Here is a 21786-nt window from a genome sequence, read left to right on the forward strand (position 1 = left end):
ACACGCCGGTCACATGGTATGCACGCATGCATGTCCGGATGCACGGAGACATGCAGACGCATTTTTGTGTGTATAATTACCAGTCATTCTGTAAACAGGTGCGTAGAAGGTGATGGGTCACAGGTGTTATAGCTAATCTACCTGAACCAGTAGTGTCGGTACAGGTGTGTAGATACAGGTGTGTCGGGTAGGTCTACCTGAGACAGGTGTGTTGGTCCAGGTATGTTGGTGTACCCAAGTGTGTTGACCTGCCTGAACCAGGTGTGTTAGGGGTTATAGCTAGCCTACCTGAACCTGGTGTGTCGAGACAGGTGTGTTGACCTATTGTACCAGGTGTGTTAGTACAGGTGTGTAAGGTTGACCTACCTGTAACAGTTGTGTCAGTACAGGTGTGTAGATACAGGCATTTTGGTGTACCAGGTGTGTTGGTACAGGTGTGTTGGTACAGGTGTGTCCGTACAGGTGTGTCGGTTCAGGTGTGTCATTACAGATGTGTTGGTACAGATGTGTTGGTACAGGTGTGTCGGTTCAGGTGTGTCATTACAGGTGTGCAGGTACAGGTGTGTTGACCTACTGTACCAGGTGTGTTGGTACCTAGTTTGCCTGTACAGGTGTGTCGTACAGGTGTGTCGTAACAGGTGTGTCGTATAGATGTGTCGGTACAGGTGTGTCGATACAGGTGTGTCGATTAAGGTGAGTTGGTGTACCAGGTGTGTCGGTGCAGGTGTGTGAGGTTGACCTACCTGTCCGAGGTCCAGGGTGACGTTGACTTGGTTGAACTCAGTGCTCCGAGACAGAGGAGGGCTCTGCCACCACCTCTCGGTTCCGTCGATGGCGTTGGTGATGGGGTGGGCGCGGTCGCCGTTGTTCTGACTGCAGACGTCGCAATACTGGCCCTGAGAACCACAAGATCGTTAGAACGGAAGTACAGGCCCCCGAGAGAACCTCAGTATTCATGAATCTTCCTGGAAACGGACCACCACCTCCTGCAAATGTTCAACAATTACACCTGTTGAAAAACCAGTAAACGATTTAATAACATCTTACATTTTTACTACCATTTTTATTATATATACCAAGCACTTGTCTTCACTCCAGGATAACATTTGCCCAGAGGTTCTCTATCACTGCTTTTAAAACATTGCAAAAAGGATTTATATATTTTATAACTGCACATGTTTTTTGATTAGTCTTTTGTGTTTGATCCTTCAGTGTTTTTGTGTCTACATGTTGTTTTAAATATTGTTTTGCGGGGCAGACCTTTGTCTCAGACCCGTCTCCCTGCATAAATAAATGATAAATAAAAAATACATTAACACGCTGATGGCTGTTACATCCCAGTTTAATGCTTAATGACACCAGAAGTGTGGTATCTTTTGATCATAATGTTTTAAGTTCTGTCATGGACAATGAAACCGTTTTAAGCAAAGTTAATCTTCATATTTTCAGTATGTTGTTTATTTTATAGGTATAAAGTTGAATATGAATTTAGAATGGTTTAACTTTAACAGTCTTGTTATTATATTAATATGACTTGAGGTTCAGTTTGCTTTTTACAGAAACAGCCGGCGGGAAGGCTAGAGAGCTACTTTTATAAGTTGAGTACATTTCAGAGCCTGTACTTTTCTAGGGTTCTTAGGTATTCCTAAAGTAAAGAATGTGTGTACTTTTGACACCACTGTCTGTCAGATATTTGTGTGTCTGTTTGGCTCTTTCTTTCCCTCCTTCTCTCTCCCACCCTCCCTCTCCCTCGTAAGGGAAGTAAATAGTGTCGCTCGCGGCAACACCTGCTGCCTCATGTAATCAATCGCTGTTCTCTTTTTCCCCCCTCCACTCCGCCCTCAATCACAGCTATGATTTACACACCACACGGACTGGAGCGGGTGAGCGAGACAGAGACAGAGAGAGTTAACTCATGCTTGTGTTTGTCACCAACTACATGCACACAGCTGTAGTCTATGAGGCATCATGCATGTGACTTGATACCAACACCCCATGCTGCTACATCAGGCTGGCTGACGGGTGTACATACCCACGCACGAATCACAACACACCCTCCTTCCCTCTCTCCCTTCCTCCCTCTCTCTCAGCCCCCTGTGGTTTTTAATTAACTAAACCAGCACAGCATCTAGCTGTGAAATCAAAACAGGATTAACCTGAGAAAGAGAGTGAGAGAGAGAGACAGAGAAAGAGAGAGAAAGAGAAGGAGAAGGAGAAAGAGAAGGAGAAAGGGAAAGAGAGAAGGAGACAGAAAGAGAGAGTTCTGACTCCATCCTCACAAGTAGTATTCCCCTCCACATCCAATCCCTAAACAGGAGCTTCAACTGATCCCCAACCATCCATAACTCCTCCACTCCTCCTGTTCTGTGCTCCTCTAGACGTTATCTTCACTACTCCTGCTCTGTGCTCCTCTAGACGTTATCTTCACTACTCCTGCTCTGTGCTCCTCTAGACGTTATCTTCACTACTCCTGCTCTCTGCTCCTCTAGATGTTATCTTCACTACTCCTGCTCTCTGCTCCTCTAGACGTTATCTTCACTACTCCTGCTCTCTGCTCCTCTAGACGTTATCTACTCCAGTGGACGGTTGAAGCTATCAGAGCACTGAGCGGCAGTTTGGAGGATGGTTCATTTGGGGTTTGAACGGGAGCAGTTTAGTTTGGTACAGATTTGCCTCATGAAGGAGGGACCTCAGAGATCTGTATCTGATCATCTCCTGGACCTCAACATCTGGAGCGGAGCTCTGAAACTAGCAGGACTTCACAGGGGAACATGAGGGAGCCTGGCAGCTGTTGTGTGGCGCTCTGTGGTCTGGATCAAGGGAGAGGTGGTCGAGTCATCACTTCATCACGCAGACGGCATGAAGACCCAACCAACCAATGGAGGACAGCGTGGCTGAGGCCTCACCTCACCACTCAGAGATGTGTTCCAGTGGCTCACCTCTGGTCAGGCTTAGCGTGTGTGCAGCAGTACATCATCTCAGGATGTAATGCACCGTACGGTCTCTGGGTACGTCAAGAATGGGTATTGCAGGGCATTTTAGTTCTGGATACCCCGAGTATGTGTGGCTTAAGCACAGCCTGTCTCTTGTGTTGTTGTATATGCGGTATTGCAGTAATGTACTATATTCTGAGTACTGCAGTGTATATTTTGAGTATTGCAGTATAGTAGTAGTACATTGTCAGAGGGAGAGGCGGGACCTGTCGTGACATGTCTAGGGGCTGGGGGGGCTTTCTCTCGGAACACAGGCGGCCATTTTGTGAGGTTATTTACACAACCTTTGATGAGTCATGGGGGGGGGGGGGGGGTGACCTGCCCTCAGGCTACCAAACTAACCTCTGCCTTTCATTAATTCACTCATTCAGTCTATTAACCCTGCCCCCAGCACACAAACACACTGGAGCATTACACACACACACACACACACACACTGGCCTGAGGGCCGGGTTTAGGGAGAATACCAGGGATTCTTCAGCGAGAGCCGTCCTCAGGGCGTCCATTTTGACTCTTTTATGGTGTTTTGACCTTTTAACACAACTGATTACTGACACATCTATGGGCTGGGAACTCCCCTCTCTCTCCCTCTCGCCCTCTCACTCTGACTCTCCCTCTCTCCCTCGCTCTCCCTTCAACCACCCCTCTTTAAGACACTGATTTCTGTTGACTTTAACTGTAATTAGTGAAAACTCACACGATGCTCTCCCCGCCAAAAACCTAAACACAGATTAGAAAGACTCAGAAACGGTCCAGTGACACCGTGAATAACGGAGTCAACGCGCCGTCTGATTGGCTGCATCCTCACACGAATTTACGGGTCAATCAACACGAGGAATGCAGGGACAGGTGGGAGAGAGAGGGGGAGAGAGAGACTGAGGAAGACTACCGAGGGGGGATATGCGCGAGAGAAAATGGGTTTGATTTTTAACCGTTTGACTGTATTTTGAAATCCTCCCCGTAAAGTTTTACTCTAAACGTGACGTCACTGAACCGATCACTCGTCCACCCAGCGGATCCCCTGAACGACCAGAGTCTCGGTACTCAAACGAAGCATCTAGCCTCTTTCACATGTCGCTGGTGATCACTAAACCCCGCGTCAGGAGACCGGGGTCCGAAGCTCTACGGAGCGGACCAGCCGCTTAACCCTAAGCGGCTGGATTTCGGTTTGCGAATAAACCCTGAACCCGTAAAACCCAGAACCATTATAAACCCCAACCCGTATAAACCCTAAACCAGCGTAAACCCCAAACCCGTAAAGCCCCTAAACCGGTATACACCCTGAACACGTATAAACCGGACATGCAGGTGCAGGTCTGTACCCCCCCCCCCGCCCCCCCTGGATCGAACCCCGCCTGGACCTCAGCTCCGTCTCTGCTCCCCCCAGGTTGGTCCCCGGCCCTTTGGTCTGTGTAGTACCTGGATGGTCTGGCTGGGGTCCCCTGACACCGGCCCGCCGACCAGCTTGCAGTACAGGTCCGTGACGGACCGGACCCCGTCCTCCCCGCAGGTGGCGCTTGCCGTGATGCGCGTGCCCTCCGCCAGGTTGAAGTAGGGCGGATGGAGGCTGAAGCCGTTCAACTCCTGGGCCGAGGAGACCCCGGACAAGTGTCCGATGATCCACAGGAGAAGGAGCAGCACCAGCCGCCCGGGGGGGACGCCCCGGGCCGGGCCGGGCTCCGGATCTCTCGCCATCTTCACCTGCTCTCCCTCGAGTCGTCAGCTCAAGCAGAAAGTTTGGAGAGGGAAAAAAATCTTTTGGATCGACGTTTTCAATTTGAAAACGAGCGGCAAGTTGGTGGTCGTCGCGCGACGCTCCGTCGGATCCTCGGGGGGGGGGGCGGGAGACTTGTTGTAGGTTGGGAGCGAGCCGAGCTTCAGCGGGGCGGTGTGTCGTGGTCCGTGGATCTCACGCTCTGCGTCGCTCCGCCGGCACCTCTGCGCGGTGCGCTCGAGCCTCCCGCCCCTCGGGATCGGGCCCGCCTCCCGTGGTGGAGGGAGGTACAGCTCACCTCTCACTCTTTAATATCTTCAATCATCTCTCTTCTAAATGTTCCCTTCTGCCCACGTGTTCGACAGCTGATCCAATTAGCTTAATTTAAAGAAGTTGATTAAGTTAATTAGAGACAATGTCAGGTAAAAAAACCTTTTTCGTTCAGCAGAGGAACTCGTTCCTGTGGGTCGTCGTTATTCCAAAAGATGTATTTACATGTTTACAGGTAAAGTCAGAAGGCCAAACTCAACCAAACGCTAACAGAGTAGAACAGATTACACTAGATTATAACAGAATAGATTATACTAGATTATAACAGGATAGATTACACTAGATTAGCACAGAACACGACTAGATTATAACAGAATAGAATACACTAGATTAGAACAGATTACACTAGATTATAATGGAATAGATTACACTATATTATAACAGATGACACTGTATTATAACCGAACAGACTAGATTATAACATAATAGATTACACTAGATCAAAACAGATTACACTATATTAGAACAGAATCGACTAGAATCTAACGGAATAGATTACACTAGATTGAAATAGATTAAACTAGATTAGAAGAGAATAGATTACACTAGATTATAACACAGCAGATTACTATACAATTATTAAACGGATTACACTAGATTATTACAACAGATTAAACTATTAGAACCATATATTCCATGAATTAACGAGAGTAGAACTTAATAGTTGTGTGTTCTCTGGACATTGGGAAATTAAACTGTGCCTTGCTCTCAAGCCCTTTGGCCGTGGAGCAGTGTGAATTGCTGTGTGTGTATGCATGTGTAGTTTGAACTTTACCATCTAATTACACTTTGCATTGCTACAGAAGATGAAAGACCCCCCCACACACACCAGCTGGTGGAATGGGCTCAGGTGATGTTTCACAGGTGATCGTTTGAAACTTCTTTCCCAGAGAAAGACAGGAACAAGCAGAAAGACAGGTATCACATGGGAACACTGATTTAGAAGAAAGGCAGGCAGTCAGGTAGTGGTTAGAGACAGAAAAATAGATAGGTAAGGGAGACAGACAGATAGACTGGTAGTTGTTGGAGACCGACAGATAAGACAGGTAGTGGTTATAGAGAGTCAGAGACGGGTAGGGGGTAGAGACAGACAGAAAGACAGGTCTAGAAGAGCGACAGACATGTTTATGTGTGTGTGTGTGTGTGTGTATGTGTGTGTGTGTGTGATACTGTATGTCACACATTCACTTCCTCTGGCGCCTGACTTCATGTGGCGACCTCTAACCTCCAGTTAAAGCTGCACTCATTCACACACAAACACAACCCTGCTCTCTCTCGCTCTCTCTCTCTTGCACACATACGCACACCTCCCAGATGTATGTGACCCAGTGTGTGTGTGTGTGTGTGTGTGTGTGTGTGTGTGTGTGTGTGTGTGTGTGTGTGTGTGGGTGTGTGTAGAGACAGGGTGTTAATACCACTGCAGCTCGCTCTCCTACACACTACCACATTCCTCAATTAGCTAGCAGAGATGCTAACCATTAGCCTGTGCTACGCTACCGAGTTCCTTTCAAGAGGCTAAATGCTAATGCTAGAGAGCGCGCTACAGTGACCACCCTTTTTTTGAACAGCTCTGGTGCCGGAAGTAAATCTCACATTCATTTTCTCCATTGACTTTTCAGAACATCGTTATATCAAGAGTTTTAAGACTCGAACCAAGCCAATTATCCCACAAGTTTTCGTGATCATAATACATTTGATTGGGAGCAAAAAATAAATTGTAAAACGGAAGAGAAGACAAAGGTACAAAACTGCACATAATATTGTGACCGGGAGAAGGGTCTTCTCATCCCATAAACCATTGTGAACCTTTTCCGACGACTTCCAACCGAAAGCGCGCTTCTTGCAACTTTTAACCTTTGGTATTATTATAGGGTTTATATTGTTAATAAAAGTTGTGTAATATATATATATATATTGTGTGTTCATAGTGTTTCATATAGTGTATATAATGTTGTCATCGATATGGTACGTTCCTTCATTCCTGACTGTAATCACCGCTTGCATGTCCATCAATGGCGAATCTACCACTTCCCACCGAGTGTGGTTGCTAAGACAACCGCACTCGTTGTGGTTTGTCTCTAAAACGTTTCATTGACTATAGGAGCATAAACCATCGTTTCACAATCTCTCGGCTCATTTAAGGTTCATGAAAATGCAGACCTGTGGAGGAGCTCCTATTGGCTGAGAGCCCCCATGAGCTAAGCTACATGGCGCTAGCCTCTTATTCTGGTGAGAGCTCTGTACAACATCAGCCGGGCCCTGGGGAGCCGCTGGGGAGCCGCTGGGGGGCCCCCAGGCGGGGAGATGGACGAGAAGGGAGGGACAAGATGGCCGCCGCGACCGCCATCTCCTGTCAACCTTCTCCTCCGTCTCTGACCTGTCAACATTCTGGTTGCCTAGGAGATCCAGTGGAGTAGGGGGCGAGGTCACCGGAGCTAGGAAACCCCTTCAGTTGTACCCCATTACCCCTACACCCACACACACACACACACACACACACACACACACACACACACACACACAGGAACACACACACACAACTCCAGGCAGGCACACACACACATGCACACACATGCAGGTATGCACACACACTCACTCAACCACACACAAACACACACACGGAGGCGGATGTGTTTGAAGTGCATTTGAGCATAAGGATGAGGAGGTGCTGACTGAGCGTGTGCGTGAGAGTGCTTATGTGTGCGTACGTGTGTGTGTTTGGAGAGGCAGGTACGTTCATGTCCTCAGACATCTTTGCCTTAAAACTCTCAACACCCGCCAGGAAGGCTCCAACCCCCCCCCCCCTCATTCTCTCTCTCTCTCTCTCTCTATACATATATTCTCTCTCGCTCTCTCCCTCTCTCTCTCTCTCTATATATACTCTCTCTCTCTCTATATATATATATATTCTCTCTCCCTCTCTCTCTCTCTCTCTCTCTCCCTCTCTCTCGTCCATTCTATTGTCCCCCAGACAGGTTGGCAGACTGATGAAGAGCAGATGATGGAAAGACATAAACCCCAGAGAAACATACAACCCCCCCCCCCCCCCACCCACACACACACACACATACACACACTCACACATTTTGTGTGCGAGTGTGTGTGTGTGTGTGTGTGTGTGTGTGTGTGGGGGGGCGTGTGTAGGGGCTTATATGTGCATGGGAGTGCATGTATCTACTTGTTCTGTTCAGGAGTTCAGACAAAGCTTGTTTAGTATTTGGTGTGTGTGTGTGTGTGTGTGTGTGTGTGTGTGTGTGTGTGTGTGTGTGTGTGTGTGTTGAACAGGGGGGTCTTTCCACACGTATGTAATCATGCGTGTCAGAACATGCTAGCCTCCCGACGGCGGCAGCCCTCAAACTCACCAGACTCTTCGCTCTACTTGTACTTTACGTATTATTATTATGTATTTTTATTCTTTACATATTAAATGTATTATTCATTCACAGTGGGACTACAATACTACACTAGAGTCTAGAACAGTATTCTAGGACGAGTGTTTCCTATAGAATACCAATAGTACTACTAGAATACTGTAATACTCTGGTATACTACTTGAATAATACTACTACAATACTGTTATAATGTAGTATTCTCTAATAGTATTGCTACAATACTGTAATGCCTTAGTATTCACTAATAGTTCTACGACAACCGGCCCGTGGGAGAGGGGAAAGGTTTGGTCCCAGACTAGGGTGTCGTCAAGACAACAACACCCATAACGACACCCTCTCAGAGGAAATGATGTAATGACAGACTGGGAACACTGACAGAGAGAGAGGAGAGTGGAGGAGAGAGAGAGAGAGAGAGAGAGAGAGGTGAGAGGAGATAAAGAAAAGAGTTCAGAAAGGTGTGAGCTGGAGAAAACAGAGAGGGAAACAGAGAGGGAGATAGATGGAGAAAGAAGGGGTGGAAGGGACAAAGAAAGAGAGAGGGAGAGGAAGAAAGGGTGAGGAAGACTGGTGATGTAGGAGAGAAAGAGAGAGAGACAGAGGTGATGCAGGTGAGAAAGAGAGGGGGAGAAAGACAGAAGTGATGCAAGTGTGAGAGAGAGAGAGAGAGAGAGAGAGAGAGATGCTGCAGGAGAGACTGTGGGAACCTAGCAGGTTGTTTTCCCCACAGCCGTCGAGTCTAACGGCTCCACAACCCCCTCCCCGTGATTATCCCCCTCCCCGCCTCCCCCTCCAGGTGTCACCAGGGCTCAATACCAACGTCCAGATGGTCACCTGCAGCAGGTAGAGATAATGAAGGGATTCTGCTTATTGGAGATTTAATTAACTCATTAGGAAACTATTAACCATTTTATGTAATAAAGCAGACTCCTCTATTATTCAATACTTGGGGAATACTGATCAATGTCATTATGAGCATTTTGGGGATAGACTGTACAGATACCTGTTATTAAGGAGCAGGTAGGGGTTAGACAGTACAGAGACAGGTCATTAAAGGGTAGGTAGGGGTAAGACAGTACAGAGGCAGGTCATTAAGGAGCAGATAGGGGTGGGGGTCATCTTGCTTTAGGACTACAGGTATCCTAGATACCTGTACATATCTGGGATACCTCAATTAACGTCCTGTCCCCAGGTAACGTGATACGAATTGTGTTTTAAACATGGTTAACGGCTGACTTTATGACCAGTTTCATGATCTGTTCGGATGGTGGAAGGACAGCATTCAGGAGCTGAGATATCAAGTCCGCCTACGTAATCAAATAAGTTGAGCACGTGGTGTTGTATTTCTGATGGTATTTACTAGGAAACAACTCCATCTGCTGGCAGATCAGTAGAATAACCTGAACCAGTAACTTCATTCGGACCGTTGCATTCAACAGCAGGGACATATATAAGTATCGACACGCCGATGATTATCCGTTCAACATCGAATGAAATGTGAATTCTTAGGTACCCAAACAATTCAAACTTGACTTATTTAAAAAATATTTAATCGCACTTAAGTGAAACGCAGGTCCAACTTGCTTGGCCATCGTGACGATTCGATTGGTTTGAAGTTTAGCCCAGACTTCAGAGCAAAACTCGTGTTTTCTGAGTTTTATTTCCATTTCATTCTTCAAGAATGAAATGGAAATACAAGAATTATTCTTGGATCCTTGTAACAGTGGCTTAGTTTCTGCTAAGGGCCCAGTATTTCCCTTCTGGGATTATGAAACTACAATTCATCTCTAGTAAACGTTTACATTTAAAAGACGCTTTTATCCAAAGCGACTTACAATAAGTACATTTGTAAGATGAGAAACAATATACCTCTGTTGTTGGAGTAAGGATGTTCATAGAAAGTGCCAAGCACTTCGTTACACGACAACCCTTTCCCAGTATACACACAGTCCCGTCTCCAAAGCCATCGACTTTCTAACCAAGGACTTGATTTGATGGCAGATGATAGGGTTCAAAGATAAACACATAAGAGCACAAACACACCACGGACCACACTGTGTTTTTACATCTTTATTTTACAAAGGATCTACTGGCTCATCTCAGAAGGTCCTGTTGGGAGACAAGGACAGGAAGTTAGGAACCGGCCAATCAGACGTCATGCAGATCAAATCCATGGTACACACACCAAGAGGTTCACTACATGAACCCCAACACAAGAGGTTCAGTATATGAACCCCAACACATTTCTGCATGGACGTCTACACGTCTCCTAGTCCATGTGTGATGTGTAGTGATGCCCTCACGGCGGGACCTCCCAGACTTACTTTGCCACGATGCTGTCGGTCTTGGCCAGCCTCAGCAGGGAGTCATCAGCTTCTCCCTGAGGATTGTGGGATATGCAGTTTATTTAGAGAGAGGCGCACCATGGAGCAACAACACAGTCCACATAAACAACATCTAGAGAGCGACAGTTCTGCGGATTTACATCGAAATGCATTTGCATTTATTGCAAATGCAAGTGTGATGACAACCTCAGTTATTGCCCATTTCTTTTTACATCATAGCAAAACATATTTCGCAGACCCCCACAAGATGTCCTTGATATAAAAACGTGTTGAATATCATTATCAGCGATTTAACAGTGTGAAATATTGTCCAATGTCCAGTCTTTACACCAAGACTCATCTAAATGAGATGCGTCCTATTTCAAAAAGCCATTTGGTTTTGCAAGAGAATATCGCCAAACTAACATCAGTGCAGTGCGCTTATACCATTATCCTTTCAATAAGGCTCATAGTTTGGATCTAACGGATAATAAAGAACAAAGCTGTTGAGAGCCCTATAGAGCTCCTTGTGCACGGCGATGCGTCTCAAACAAGAGAACGCAGATCATTGTATTTGTAAAGGTTTATATTTCCACACTTTCAGACAACTTCTCGTTGAACTTGTTGAGACGGGGGGCTGACTCTCGCCCGACATCGGACATGTTTTTTTTCAGTTTGTCTAGAGCTCTGGTCCGCATCAAGTGCCTCTAAGGCAATAACATGTGGCGCTGTGTAGTATGTTGTGTTGTGTAGTATGTTGGGTAGTGTGTCGTGTGGGTTAGTGTGTCGTGTGGGTTAGTGTGTCGTGTGGGTTAGTGTGTCGTGTGGGGCAGTGTGTCGTGTGGGGCAGTGTGTCGTGTGGGGCAGTGTGTCGTGTGGGGTAGTGTGTCGTGTGGGGTAGTGTGTCGTGTCGGGTAGTGTGTCGTGTCGGGTAGTGTGTCGTGTCGGGTAGTGTGTCGTGTCGGGTAGTGTGTCGTGTCGGGTACTGTGTCGTGTCGGGTACTGTGTCGTGTCGGGTACTGTGTCGTGTCGGGTACTGTGTCGTGTCGGGTAGTGTGTCGTGTCGGGTACTGTGTCGTGTCGGGTACTGTGTCGTGTCGGGTAGTGTGTCGTGTCGGGTAGTGTGTCGTGTCGGGTAGTGTGTCGTGTCGGGTAGTGTGTCGTGTCGGGTCGTGTCGGGTAGTGTGTCGTGTCGGGTAGTGTGTCGTGTCGGGTAGTGTGTCGTGTCGGGTAGTGTGTCGTGTTGGGTAGTGTGTTGTGTGGGGTAGTGTGTCTGGTTGGGTAGTGTGTCCGGGGGTGAGAACATGAGCCCCGACGGCCCCCTGTACATACCATTCTGCGGATGGGGCCACAGATGGCGTAGGTCTTGAACTGACCGTTGAAGCGACCAGTCACCTTGTCCACCTGCGGCACCACGACGTTAGATGTAGTAATACAAAAAATATTAACATAATATAACACGAATACCTAAAACTAGATAAAACAAAAAAATAGTTGAGACTAGGATGTATCTTCCATAACATTCACCACTATGTTTAAGTATATAGTGACTAAGCATCCACCACACACTACATAACTGAACCACGAAACCAAGGAAGATCTGTCATTAAAAACGTCTTTAACACTTACTTATATAAAAATGCTGATCCACGTATTAATTAACAATGTTTTACCTCAGCAATGTTGATCTGGATGGAGGCGTGGTCTTTGGCCCCAATAATTCTGTTGCTGGCGGAGCTGCAGAACAAAACAACGTCAGGATGGACAGTACAGGATTACAACCACTAACCCAGGAGTAATACATTCAGATCTAGCTCTACATGAGGTTTTCCCAGAGGGTTCGTAGGGAAACATGTACAGTTAACCACTGCAATGTCAACACCAGACTAAAATTATAAGAGATTTACCCACATTTAGCATTTATCCGCAGACGCCTTTAGATACACGTCATCAACCCTGACACATCACAGGTAGGGGTCATCCAACCATCACAGGTAGGGGGTCAGGGGTCATCTAACCATCACACATCACAGGTACCAACCAGAATTAACGATTCCTTACCACTTGCGGGGGACATACATGTCCACGAATTCTCCGGCGTCGTTCTGCATGATGAGGACTTGGGGTCAGGCAGTCACTAAACAAACTGCATGATGGAGAGACACGCTGGTTAGCTCATGCTATCGACAGCTTCAGTGCGTCGCATTAACGGCTGAAGGAGCGACTTCACGGATATAAAACTGCTTATCTCCGGGGTTAACCGGGTCGAGGCTGGGGTTCAACCCCCGACCTGATGGGTCGGAGCCGCGGGGGGCGAGCAACACCCCGGAGCGGCCGCCGGAGCCACGGCGCCCCGACATGTGGCTCCGCTCCGGGGCTCCAGACCACTGCTCCCGCCGCCCTCCCAGACCCCTTAGGACCGGGACCAGGACTCATCCGGACCCGAGCCTCGGCTCGGTGCCCCGCTGACGGCTTACGTCTTACATTCTGACACAAAATGGGAGATTCTACGCGCAGTTTCGTTATAAAATGGAAGATTTATGCGGAGAGCTCGACTCTCACTCACCGTGCAGACAAATGGCCGACAGGAAAGGAGGAAAAAGTTCCCGGATGAATAGAAAAAAACCTTGTCTGATACTGCTTCCGGTGCCCTGGTGACGTATTTCCTTTACCGCCCTCTAGTGGTGAACAGGGTTAATGTACCGCCTCCTAGTGGTGAACAGGGGTAATGTTCCGCCCTCTGGTGAACAGGGGTAGTATACCGCCATCTAGCGGTGAACAGGGGTAATGTTTCGGCCTCTTGTGAACAGGCGGGAGGTAGATTTGGTAGCCCCGCCAATTCTGCCGGCGGCTTGAGTTCGCCCTGCAGAAGGGCCTGGAGAAGAGCAATACAATTCTATATTCGATACTTTTTTGCGGGAGCCAATCACCAAGCTGGCTTTTCCCCCTGGCGCGCTATTGGCTGGTGGAACACAATGACGACAGGGAAGCGATGACAAGCAGCCAATTGCGTATAGAGGAATTTGAACTATGTCAATTGCTAACACCTCTTGTATAGTACTGGAGAAAATGACTGCAGCTTCCCCAGACACACGTGCGGTCTACGATTGATCTTGGTCTGGCTACAGCCAGGCTAGACGGCGGAGTACAGCCTCCCTTCCTCGACACCAAACCAGACACTTTTTTATGTAGTTTTTATATTCCTCTTTTAAGTTTTTATTGATGTTAATCATAAATATTATGCAACAAAACATTCAAAATCGAACCAACATATACAAATATTTTGGAAATCTTTTGTACAGCAGTCTATCTAATAAGGTGAGATTTATTCTCCATTTCAAAATAAATTAAGAATAGGTTTCTTTTACAAAAAATAAAACATACAATGAGAAAGAATACATAACATATATAATGTAATGTATAATATATGTGTAATATATACACAGTATATATGGTATATTCCCTATATATAAACACACGGTGTATCACGCAGTGATGTCAAACGATGTAACAGGGCTTATTTTTTGCTAGACTGGAGCAACGACGGCGGCCGTAGCAGCAGCCATACGGTGGCTCGCTAGCCTCTATGCCCTGTAGTGCACGGGTGGTGCCTGGGTTTTTGCTGGACACAGGTGCAGGCCACGGCGATGCTGCAGGGACACCTGCACCAGGAGTCGGGCGCGGTGTCGTTCCGGTAGAAGACGTACACCTCGATGCAGACGGGCCACGGTGTCAGAGTCGAGGGGCCCGCGGGGCAGCCCAGGCAACTAGCCTCCTCCAGCGAGTAGGGCACCCGGTGGTTGTCTTCGTTCTTGCTGATCACGGAGGACAGGTGCACGGGTGAGACAGACACGCAGACAGACAGGTAGGAAGACAACAATACAGGCAGAGTGATGCAAACAGACAGACCCAAAACGGATACAGACAGGCAGACAGACACAGTCACAAAGTGATACAGACACAGACAGCACAGAGTGATGCAGACAGACAGACAGCCCCAGAGTGATACAGACAGGCAGACAGACAGACTGGCACAGAGCAATACAGACAGACAGACACAGAGTATAACTGACAGACAGACAGATAGACAAAGTCACAAAGTGATACTGATACAGACTGTCCCAGAGTGATACATACAGACAGACAAGACAGTCAAAGAGTGATACAGGCAGACAGACAGGCAGATACCTACTTTATTGTCCAGGGTGCCACAGCGTTGGATAGCAGACGTTGACCTGCGAGGTGCCTGAACGTTGCGACCTGGACGGTTTCGTGGGCGGTCACCTGCTTACACTTATCTTGCGAGCACCGAGAGGCCAGTGCGTGTGGTTGCGAGCACTGAAAGGCCAGGGCGACCGGCATCATGAGGCACTGCACACACACACACACACACACACACACACACACGCACACACGCACACACACACACACACGCACACACGCACACACACACACACACACACACACACACACACGCACACACACACACACACACGCACACACACACCGTGTGGATTAACACCTTCACTTTTACAAACAGAAATAATCCAAAAAATGCCAAATCCTTTTCAAGGCAGAAGGAACAGGAGCTACTCACCAGCCAAACCATGCACTTCATCTGAGACACTGTGTGGAGCATAGCTTGCTAAGGGCTGTTTTGGAATGCTGACGAGTATTGGGTATTGGTGAACAGTGCTGGCTGGCATATATAGCCGATACATTTGCATGCTGACGCGGTGGAAGCTCTACTCAGGGATTCCACCGTTACGGCTAGACTGCAGCGGTAGCCAAGGGGGTCCTCCACTATCACCCTCACCCGTCCTCTGTTCAACTTGTTCATGGGCCAAGACCAGGAAGGCGTCTGCCCTGAGGTCAGAGAGGGGTCAGCTCATCCCACCAATGGGGAGCCAGGACCATAAACCATGGGGATCTAGCCGATGTCAAATGATCATCATCAGGAACCGAGGGGAGGAACCTAGGGAAGGAGAGCAGGAACTTTGGGAAGGAGAAGGAAACTAGATAAGAAGAGAGGAAACTAGATAAGAAACCAAAGGAAGGGGACAAGGGAGCGCGTAGAAGCAGTATCCTCTCTGTGGTGAATTTGAGTGGCATCATATGTCTGCAATCTGATTAACTGTATCCTCATCGACATTCAGTGGCTTGGACATGCTGGACTGCAAGACAAAAAACTTGACCATGGACATATTGACGTAACGTAGTCTAGACCTGTAGGCGAGTCAGACTCTTCTGTGAGGTTTCTGGGGAATTAGCTCTCATGCGAAAGTCATGCGAAATTCTGCTAAGGGGATCCCCTCATCCCCCAGGTGGAGAGGACAGCCCAGTGTTCCTGGCCCGGCTGCTCCCATCCTTTGGGTTGCAGCAGTTCTTTTGGCGTAGATTTGACTCGATTTGACTCAAATGACCCGGTATTATTTGTGCTTCAAAGCTCCTTTCTTACCTCCTTTAGGGTACAGTGGACCATTCAGAAAGGATGGGTTATTCAATTCTTTTGTGAATCACCCTTCAAGCCATTCCCATTATTCCTTCCTTGTCCATTGATAATAAAACGTATATAGCAAACATTTAGCGGGGGTTCCCTGCTCTTTGTTGCCACACTTTTTATGACATATTGCCACATGAAAATGCGTGATTAAAACAAGGGTTATTTGCTTAGACAAAGGGTAAGTAAGGTAGCAGGTTGGCAACAGATAAACAATGATAGCAGCTCGCCAACAACAAACCAATCCAGGTCTTATTTAGTGAGGCTCTGAAGTGTTACTTTGGAACGTTATCAATACTTCAGTTACAATATTAAATATAGCTGCGAGCAGCAATGTGGGTGTCAAGCATAATGGGACTCGATAAACTAATTCTGTTGGATGGACGTAATTGGCTGGGTGGCTACATGATGACCGTCCCGGTAATCGGTAAACTAATTCTGCCGGACGGACGTAATCGGCTGGGTGGCTACATGATGACCGTATCGGTAATCGGACGGACATAATCGGCTAGGTGGCTACATGATGACCGTATCTATAATCGGACGGACGTAATCGGCTAGGTGGCTACATGGCGACCGTATCGGTAATCGGACGGACGTAATAGGCTAGGTGGCTACATGACGACCGTATCGGTAATCGGTTAACTAATTCTGCCGGACGGACGTAATCGACCAAGTGGCTACATGACGACCGTCTCGGTAATCGGTAATAACGACAGCTGGTGGAATGAACTAGAGCATTATGAGAGTACGCGTCTCGGTAATCGGTAAACGAATTCTGCCAGACGGACGTAATCGGCTGGGTGGCTACATGACGACCGTCTCGCTAATCGGTAATAACGACAGCTGGTGGAATGAACGCGTCAATGTTTACAAAATGGAAAAATGACCCTGCCTAGTGGTAAGGGCGTCTGCCCGACAGAACAAATGACACAAATGCATAGGGGTATGGGGAGCAATATACCTGACAGAGACACAATGTTAACAAGCATCCGTTCTTGAGGTGGTTCATGAAGCATGTAATCCAGTAAGAATTGCAGTTTATATTGTAAGTGGGCGGAGTGGTTTATAAAGTCATTGTTGTTTGATGTCCTCCTGAGGTCAAAGGTCACCAAATTGTTTGGTTGTCCCCAGAATGATATCGTAAGTCTACGTAGCAAGTTTGGCTATGATATGCTAAAGAGTTGCTGAGAAGAGGCTTACTTCCTGTTAGGCGGCTTTGCCGTCAAGTTTAATTGGCTGTCACAGCCAAACGGTTGGGAATTAGAAAAAGCTGTTTGGTAGTTTGTTCAGCTTGGTCTGAAAATCAAATAGGGCGAGGTTCATGATGACTGGACCTAATCTAGCAAGTTTGGCTATGATATGTTAAAGAGTTGCTGAGAACAGGCTTACTTCCTGTTTGATTGGCTGTCACGGCCAAACAGTTTTGAATTAGAAAAAACAGTTTGGCACATTTGTTCAGCTTGGTCTGAAGATCATATAGGGCAAGTTTCTGAGTCTAAGTACCAAGTTTGGCTATGATATGTTAAAGAGATGCTGAGAACAGGCTTACTTCCTGTTTGGCGGCTTTGCCGTCAAGTTTGATTGGCTGTCATGGCCAAATGGTTTTGAATTAGAAAAAGCTGTTTGGCACATTTGTTTGGCTTGGTCTGAAGATCATATAGGGCAGTTTCATGATGATTGGACATAATCTGTGGCCTGTGGATATGTAATATTGATATTGACAACTTTCAACATGGCGGCCAATTTCTGATGTTGCCATGGGAAATATTTTACTAGCTATATGGGGCGGTCTGACAGTATCACCAGACATAGAAAATAAGTTTGAAATATACTCATGTGAAGAGAGAGGAGTTAAAACACGTCTTTGTTAATTATAGCGCCCCCTAGAGGTCAATGGTCACCAAATTCATTGAGTGTTCCTGCGATGACGTCATGGGTCTATTTACCAAGTATGGTTATGATATGTCAAATGGCTGCTGAGATATTGGCGTATTTCCTGTTTGGCGGCTTCGCGGTCGAATTTGATTGGTTGTCGCAGATATTTCCGTGATATATAATTTTCTAGCTACATGGGGAGGTCGGATAGTATCACCAGACATTGAAAATTTGCTTGAAATATACTCATGTGAAGAGAGAGGAGGTAAAACACATAGACATTAAAAACAACACCCCCTAGAGGTCAAAGCTCACCAAATTCATTGAGTGTCACCATGATGAGGGTGACACTCATGGGTCTATGTACCAAGTTTGGTTATGATATGTCAAAGGGTTGCTGAGAAATTGGCTTACCTTGTGATAGGAGTAGCATTTTGAAGGTTTTGGACATAAACCAAGATGGCGGAAAATCCATCATGGCGCAAAATGACGTCATAGGGTGCGTTGAACTCGGCTTGGCTCAAGGATTCCAATGATACCTTGTTTGTGAATATTGGATGAATGGGTCGAAAGTTATAAACATGAATGCATGTCCAACTTTGACCTGTTGGTGGCGCTAGAGCTGATGGGCTAGCGACCTATTAGCTTGATGGGCTAATGGGGCTGTCCTGAACCAGTGTGCCAAATTTCACAACTTTTCACCAAGTCGTTCTATGGGCTGCCATAGACTCCCATGGCAGGTAAATAATAATAATAGGAATTCATACGAAAACAATAGGTTGTCTCGCAGCTTTGCTGCCTGACACCCAATTTATCACGTGTTTTCTAAAAATAATTGTTCATTATTTACAACAAGCAGCAGAGTGGTGGGTCTGTGCCAGCAGCAAGTTAGCTAGCTAGACAATTGTTACTTAGTTGAGATGATGTCTTTATTGGTTTTTGAGGTAGGTAATAATCATCGTAGCACTATTTCATTTTCAAACTTTACTTGCATGTTTTCTCGCGATAATACTTTTTCCTTTGTTCCCTTTATTTTGATTACACTGCCTTTAACTGTAAAAAAATTGCATTCAAAAACAAGATGACCACCCGCTAAAATATATTAAGCCCCTGATAGGCTGACTAATTGACATTTCTGTTTATCTGCCACAGGCCTATAAACTAGTGGGCTTTTACATCCCATTATGTAAGTCTCTACGTCAAACTACTATACTACGCAGCGTTTTATGGCCCTCTTTGGTTTCTTTGTTCTTTGGGGCTTTGCGCAGGGACCATAAAGCCGGATGACAAGCCTGTACAGTCGAGGAGTTAGGGAGACTTTAGATTAGGGCGCACGGAATGTTAAAAGATAGGGAAGCCTAACGTCAATTCAAAGTCAAAGCCAGCTTTATTGAAATTACGTTTATCTCCGACCCACGGTAGAGCAAGGAGAAAATTAGGTTAGATAAAATACGTAATATTTACAATAGACCTCTGAGGAATAAGTCCCGCCTCCGGGGCTCCCGGTTCCCTCAGTCAAATGTCTATGGGAAATAACATGGTTTTTTTGAATGATCGTACATAACAAACTCTGTAGGTGGCAAAGAAGTAAAAGCTGCGTCACGTTTTGAACTACACACTTTTTCCATCTAGTTTCGACTGGGTTTTTGGTTTGTCTGTGCCGTTAAAGTAGTAAACGATTATTAATGCTTTCTTAATGATAACGACAATAAAAAAGTGTGTAGTTCAAAACATGACGCAGCTTTTACTTCTTCGCCACCTACAAAAATATATCCCTTAAAGTCAGGTCTTAAAACGCCGCAGTCCGGAATTTAACACAAACGACAAACATGCAATTTCCAGCTTTGTGTTGAAAATACAATATTATGCTATAGAATCAGGTGTGATAAGCCGTAAAATTGCATGTCTGTTTAGTTAATGTAAAAAATAAACATTAAAAATAAATATGCAAAGGTGCATCAGGGTTTCCACGTCAGAGTTTGCTCCTATCCACAAACCCGGCGCAGGATCTCCAGGATTCCCTGTGGAATCCCTCTCTTATCGCACCGGGTTCATGGGGACTCACGCAGGGAAGACTGCGTAGTCGTCTGTGCAAATTAAGGCTTATTTGCACCTCACAGGTGTTTTCTACACCCACCGTGGAATCCTGACACGCAGCCAGGTTTCGGAGGACAACATTTAGTCATCTGCCTACTACTACTTGTTACTACTGTTGTCATCCCTCTGTGTCTTTCACCCTTGTGTGCATGTTTGTTTTCATATTGACACAAATATTCGATAATTATATGTTACGACCAGGAGTTTTTTATGTACGATATTTCAAAAACCCCATGTTATTTCCCATAGACATTTGACAGAGGCAACCGGAGCATTGGAGGCAGGACTTATCCTTCAGAGGTATATAAATAAATTCTAAATAGTGCAAAAGGTAAGGCAAAACAAAATGGTATACATAAAATGAAGTAAAAAAAGTGAATAGATAAATTGATTGAAATATCCAATGTGCTGCCTTTTTGTCTGATTTTCTTTGGGTTATTCTAGCAAAGTTTGTTTAGTATTGTGTTTTCTTTTGATAACCTGGAGTACTTAGTGTCTTTATCTCAATAGATAGGGTGGGGATTTGGGGTTGTTGTTTTTTTCCGGGCCACCCTGATGTTTTTTCAGCTTCCCTCCTGAATCTTTGTATTCTGGTACATTTTAATAGGATAAAAGGATTCAGGAGGATTCAGGAAGATTCAGGATTCAGAAAGATTCAGGATTCAGGGGGTATCAGCATTCAGGAGGATTTAGGAGGGAAGAACGCCCTTTTTCCCACCTTAACCAGTTTCGGAATTATTTTCGTTCGGGTAAACGGTTGAGCTAATGTGTAACTTCCCCCTTTCCCCCTTAATCCATTTAAGGGTTGTAACATATAAATATTGAATATTGGTGTCAATATGAAAACAAACATGCACACATGGGTGTAACACAGAGGGATGACAACAGTACAACATGACAACCCCTGTGAGTTGTTTATAAGTCTTAATTTGCAAAGACGACTACACAGACTTCCCTGCGTGAGTCCCCAGGAACCCGGTGCGATAAGAGAGGGATTCCACAGGGAATCCTGGAGATCCTGCAGTGGCCGTGTGGATAGGAGGCGTGGAAACTGACGTGGAAACCCTGACGCATATTTGCATATTTATTACTCATGTTTATTTTACATAACTTCCCAGACATGCAATTTTACAGCTTCCCCACCAGATACTATTGCACACTATTGTATTTTCAACCCAAAGCCGGAAATTGCATGTTTAACGTTTGTGTACAATTTTTAACTTTTTAAGGGCGAGAGAGAGAGAGAGCGAGAGTGAGAATGAGAGTGAAAGAGAGAGAGCGAGAGCGAGATAGACATAGGATCCCCAAGTCACTCGGATGGTGTCACTCGGGTGTTGTCCCCACCTCACTCGGATGGTGTCACTCTGGTGATTATGTCACTTGTATTATCCTGTTATGTTTACACATTAGCATTGCACACTATTCACATGTGCACATACAATTTACACAATATTATGTCCACTTTTTGTATTTGGTTTAATTAGGCCTATTTTGTCATAGCATATACTATGGACATTTTTTTTGCTACTGCCTTCCGCTTTTGTATTCCTTTGTTTTTTAT

General features: G+C 46.1%; 2 protein-coding genes across 2 annotated transcripts in view; both read right to left on the reverse strand.

Moving 5' to 3' along the window:
- The window catches only part of lama5 (laminin, alpha 5), a gene marked incomplete at its 5' end in the record, with an annotated part of 65962 nt that extends 61274 nt beyond the window's left edge, over positions 1–4688 (reverse strand). Inside the window, 2 exon segments of the mRNA XM_079742301.1 lie at positions 744–896; positions 4413–4688. Coding sequence (XP_079598427.1) covers positions 744–896; positions 4413–4688 — 429 coding nt within the window.
- Positions 4689–10483: 5795 nt separating this feature from the next.
- On the reverse strand, positions 10484–13353 carry rps21 (ribosomal protein S21). The gene is made up of 6 exons (XM_079740850.1): positions 13317–13353; positions 12812–12896; positions 12424–12487; positions 12083–12154; positions 10751–10806; positions 10484–10535 (listed from the first exon to the last, which is right to left on the reverse strand). Exons 2-6 carry the CDS (start codon positions 12859–12861, stop codon positions 10526–10528), a joined length of 252 nt encoding a protein of 83 aa, XP_079596976.1. The 5' UTR covers positions 12862–12896; positions 13317–13353; the 3' UTR covers positions 10484–10525.
- Positions 13354–21786: the final 8433 nt, after the last annotated feature.

Source organism: Pollachius pollachius (genome assembly GCF_949987615.1).
Source record: "Pollachius pollachius genome assembly, chromosome: 8".
In the NCBI taxonomy this organism is placed as follows: domain Eukaryota; kingdom Metazoa; phylum Chordata; class Actinopteri; order Gadiformes; family Gadidae; genus Pollachius; species Pollachius pollachius.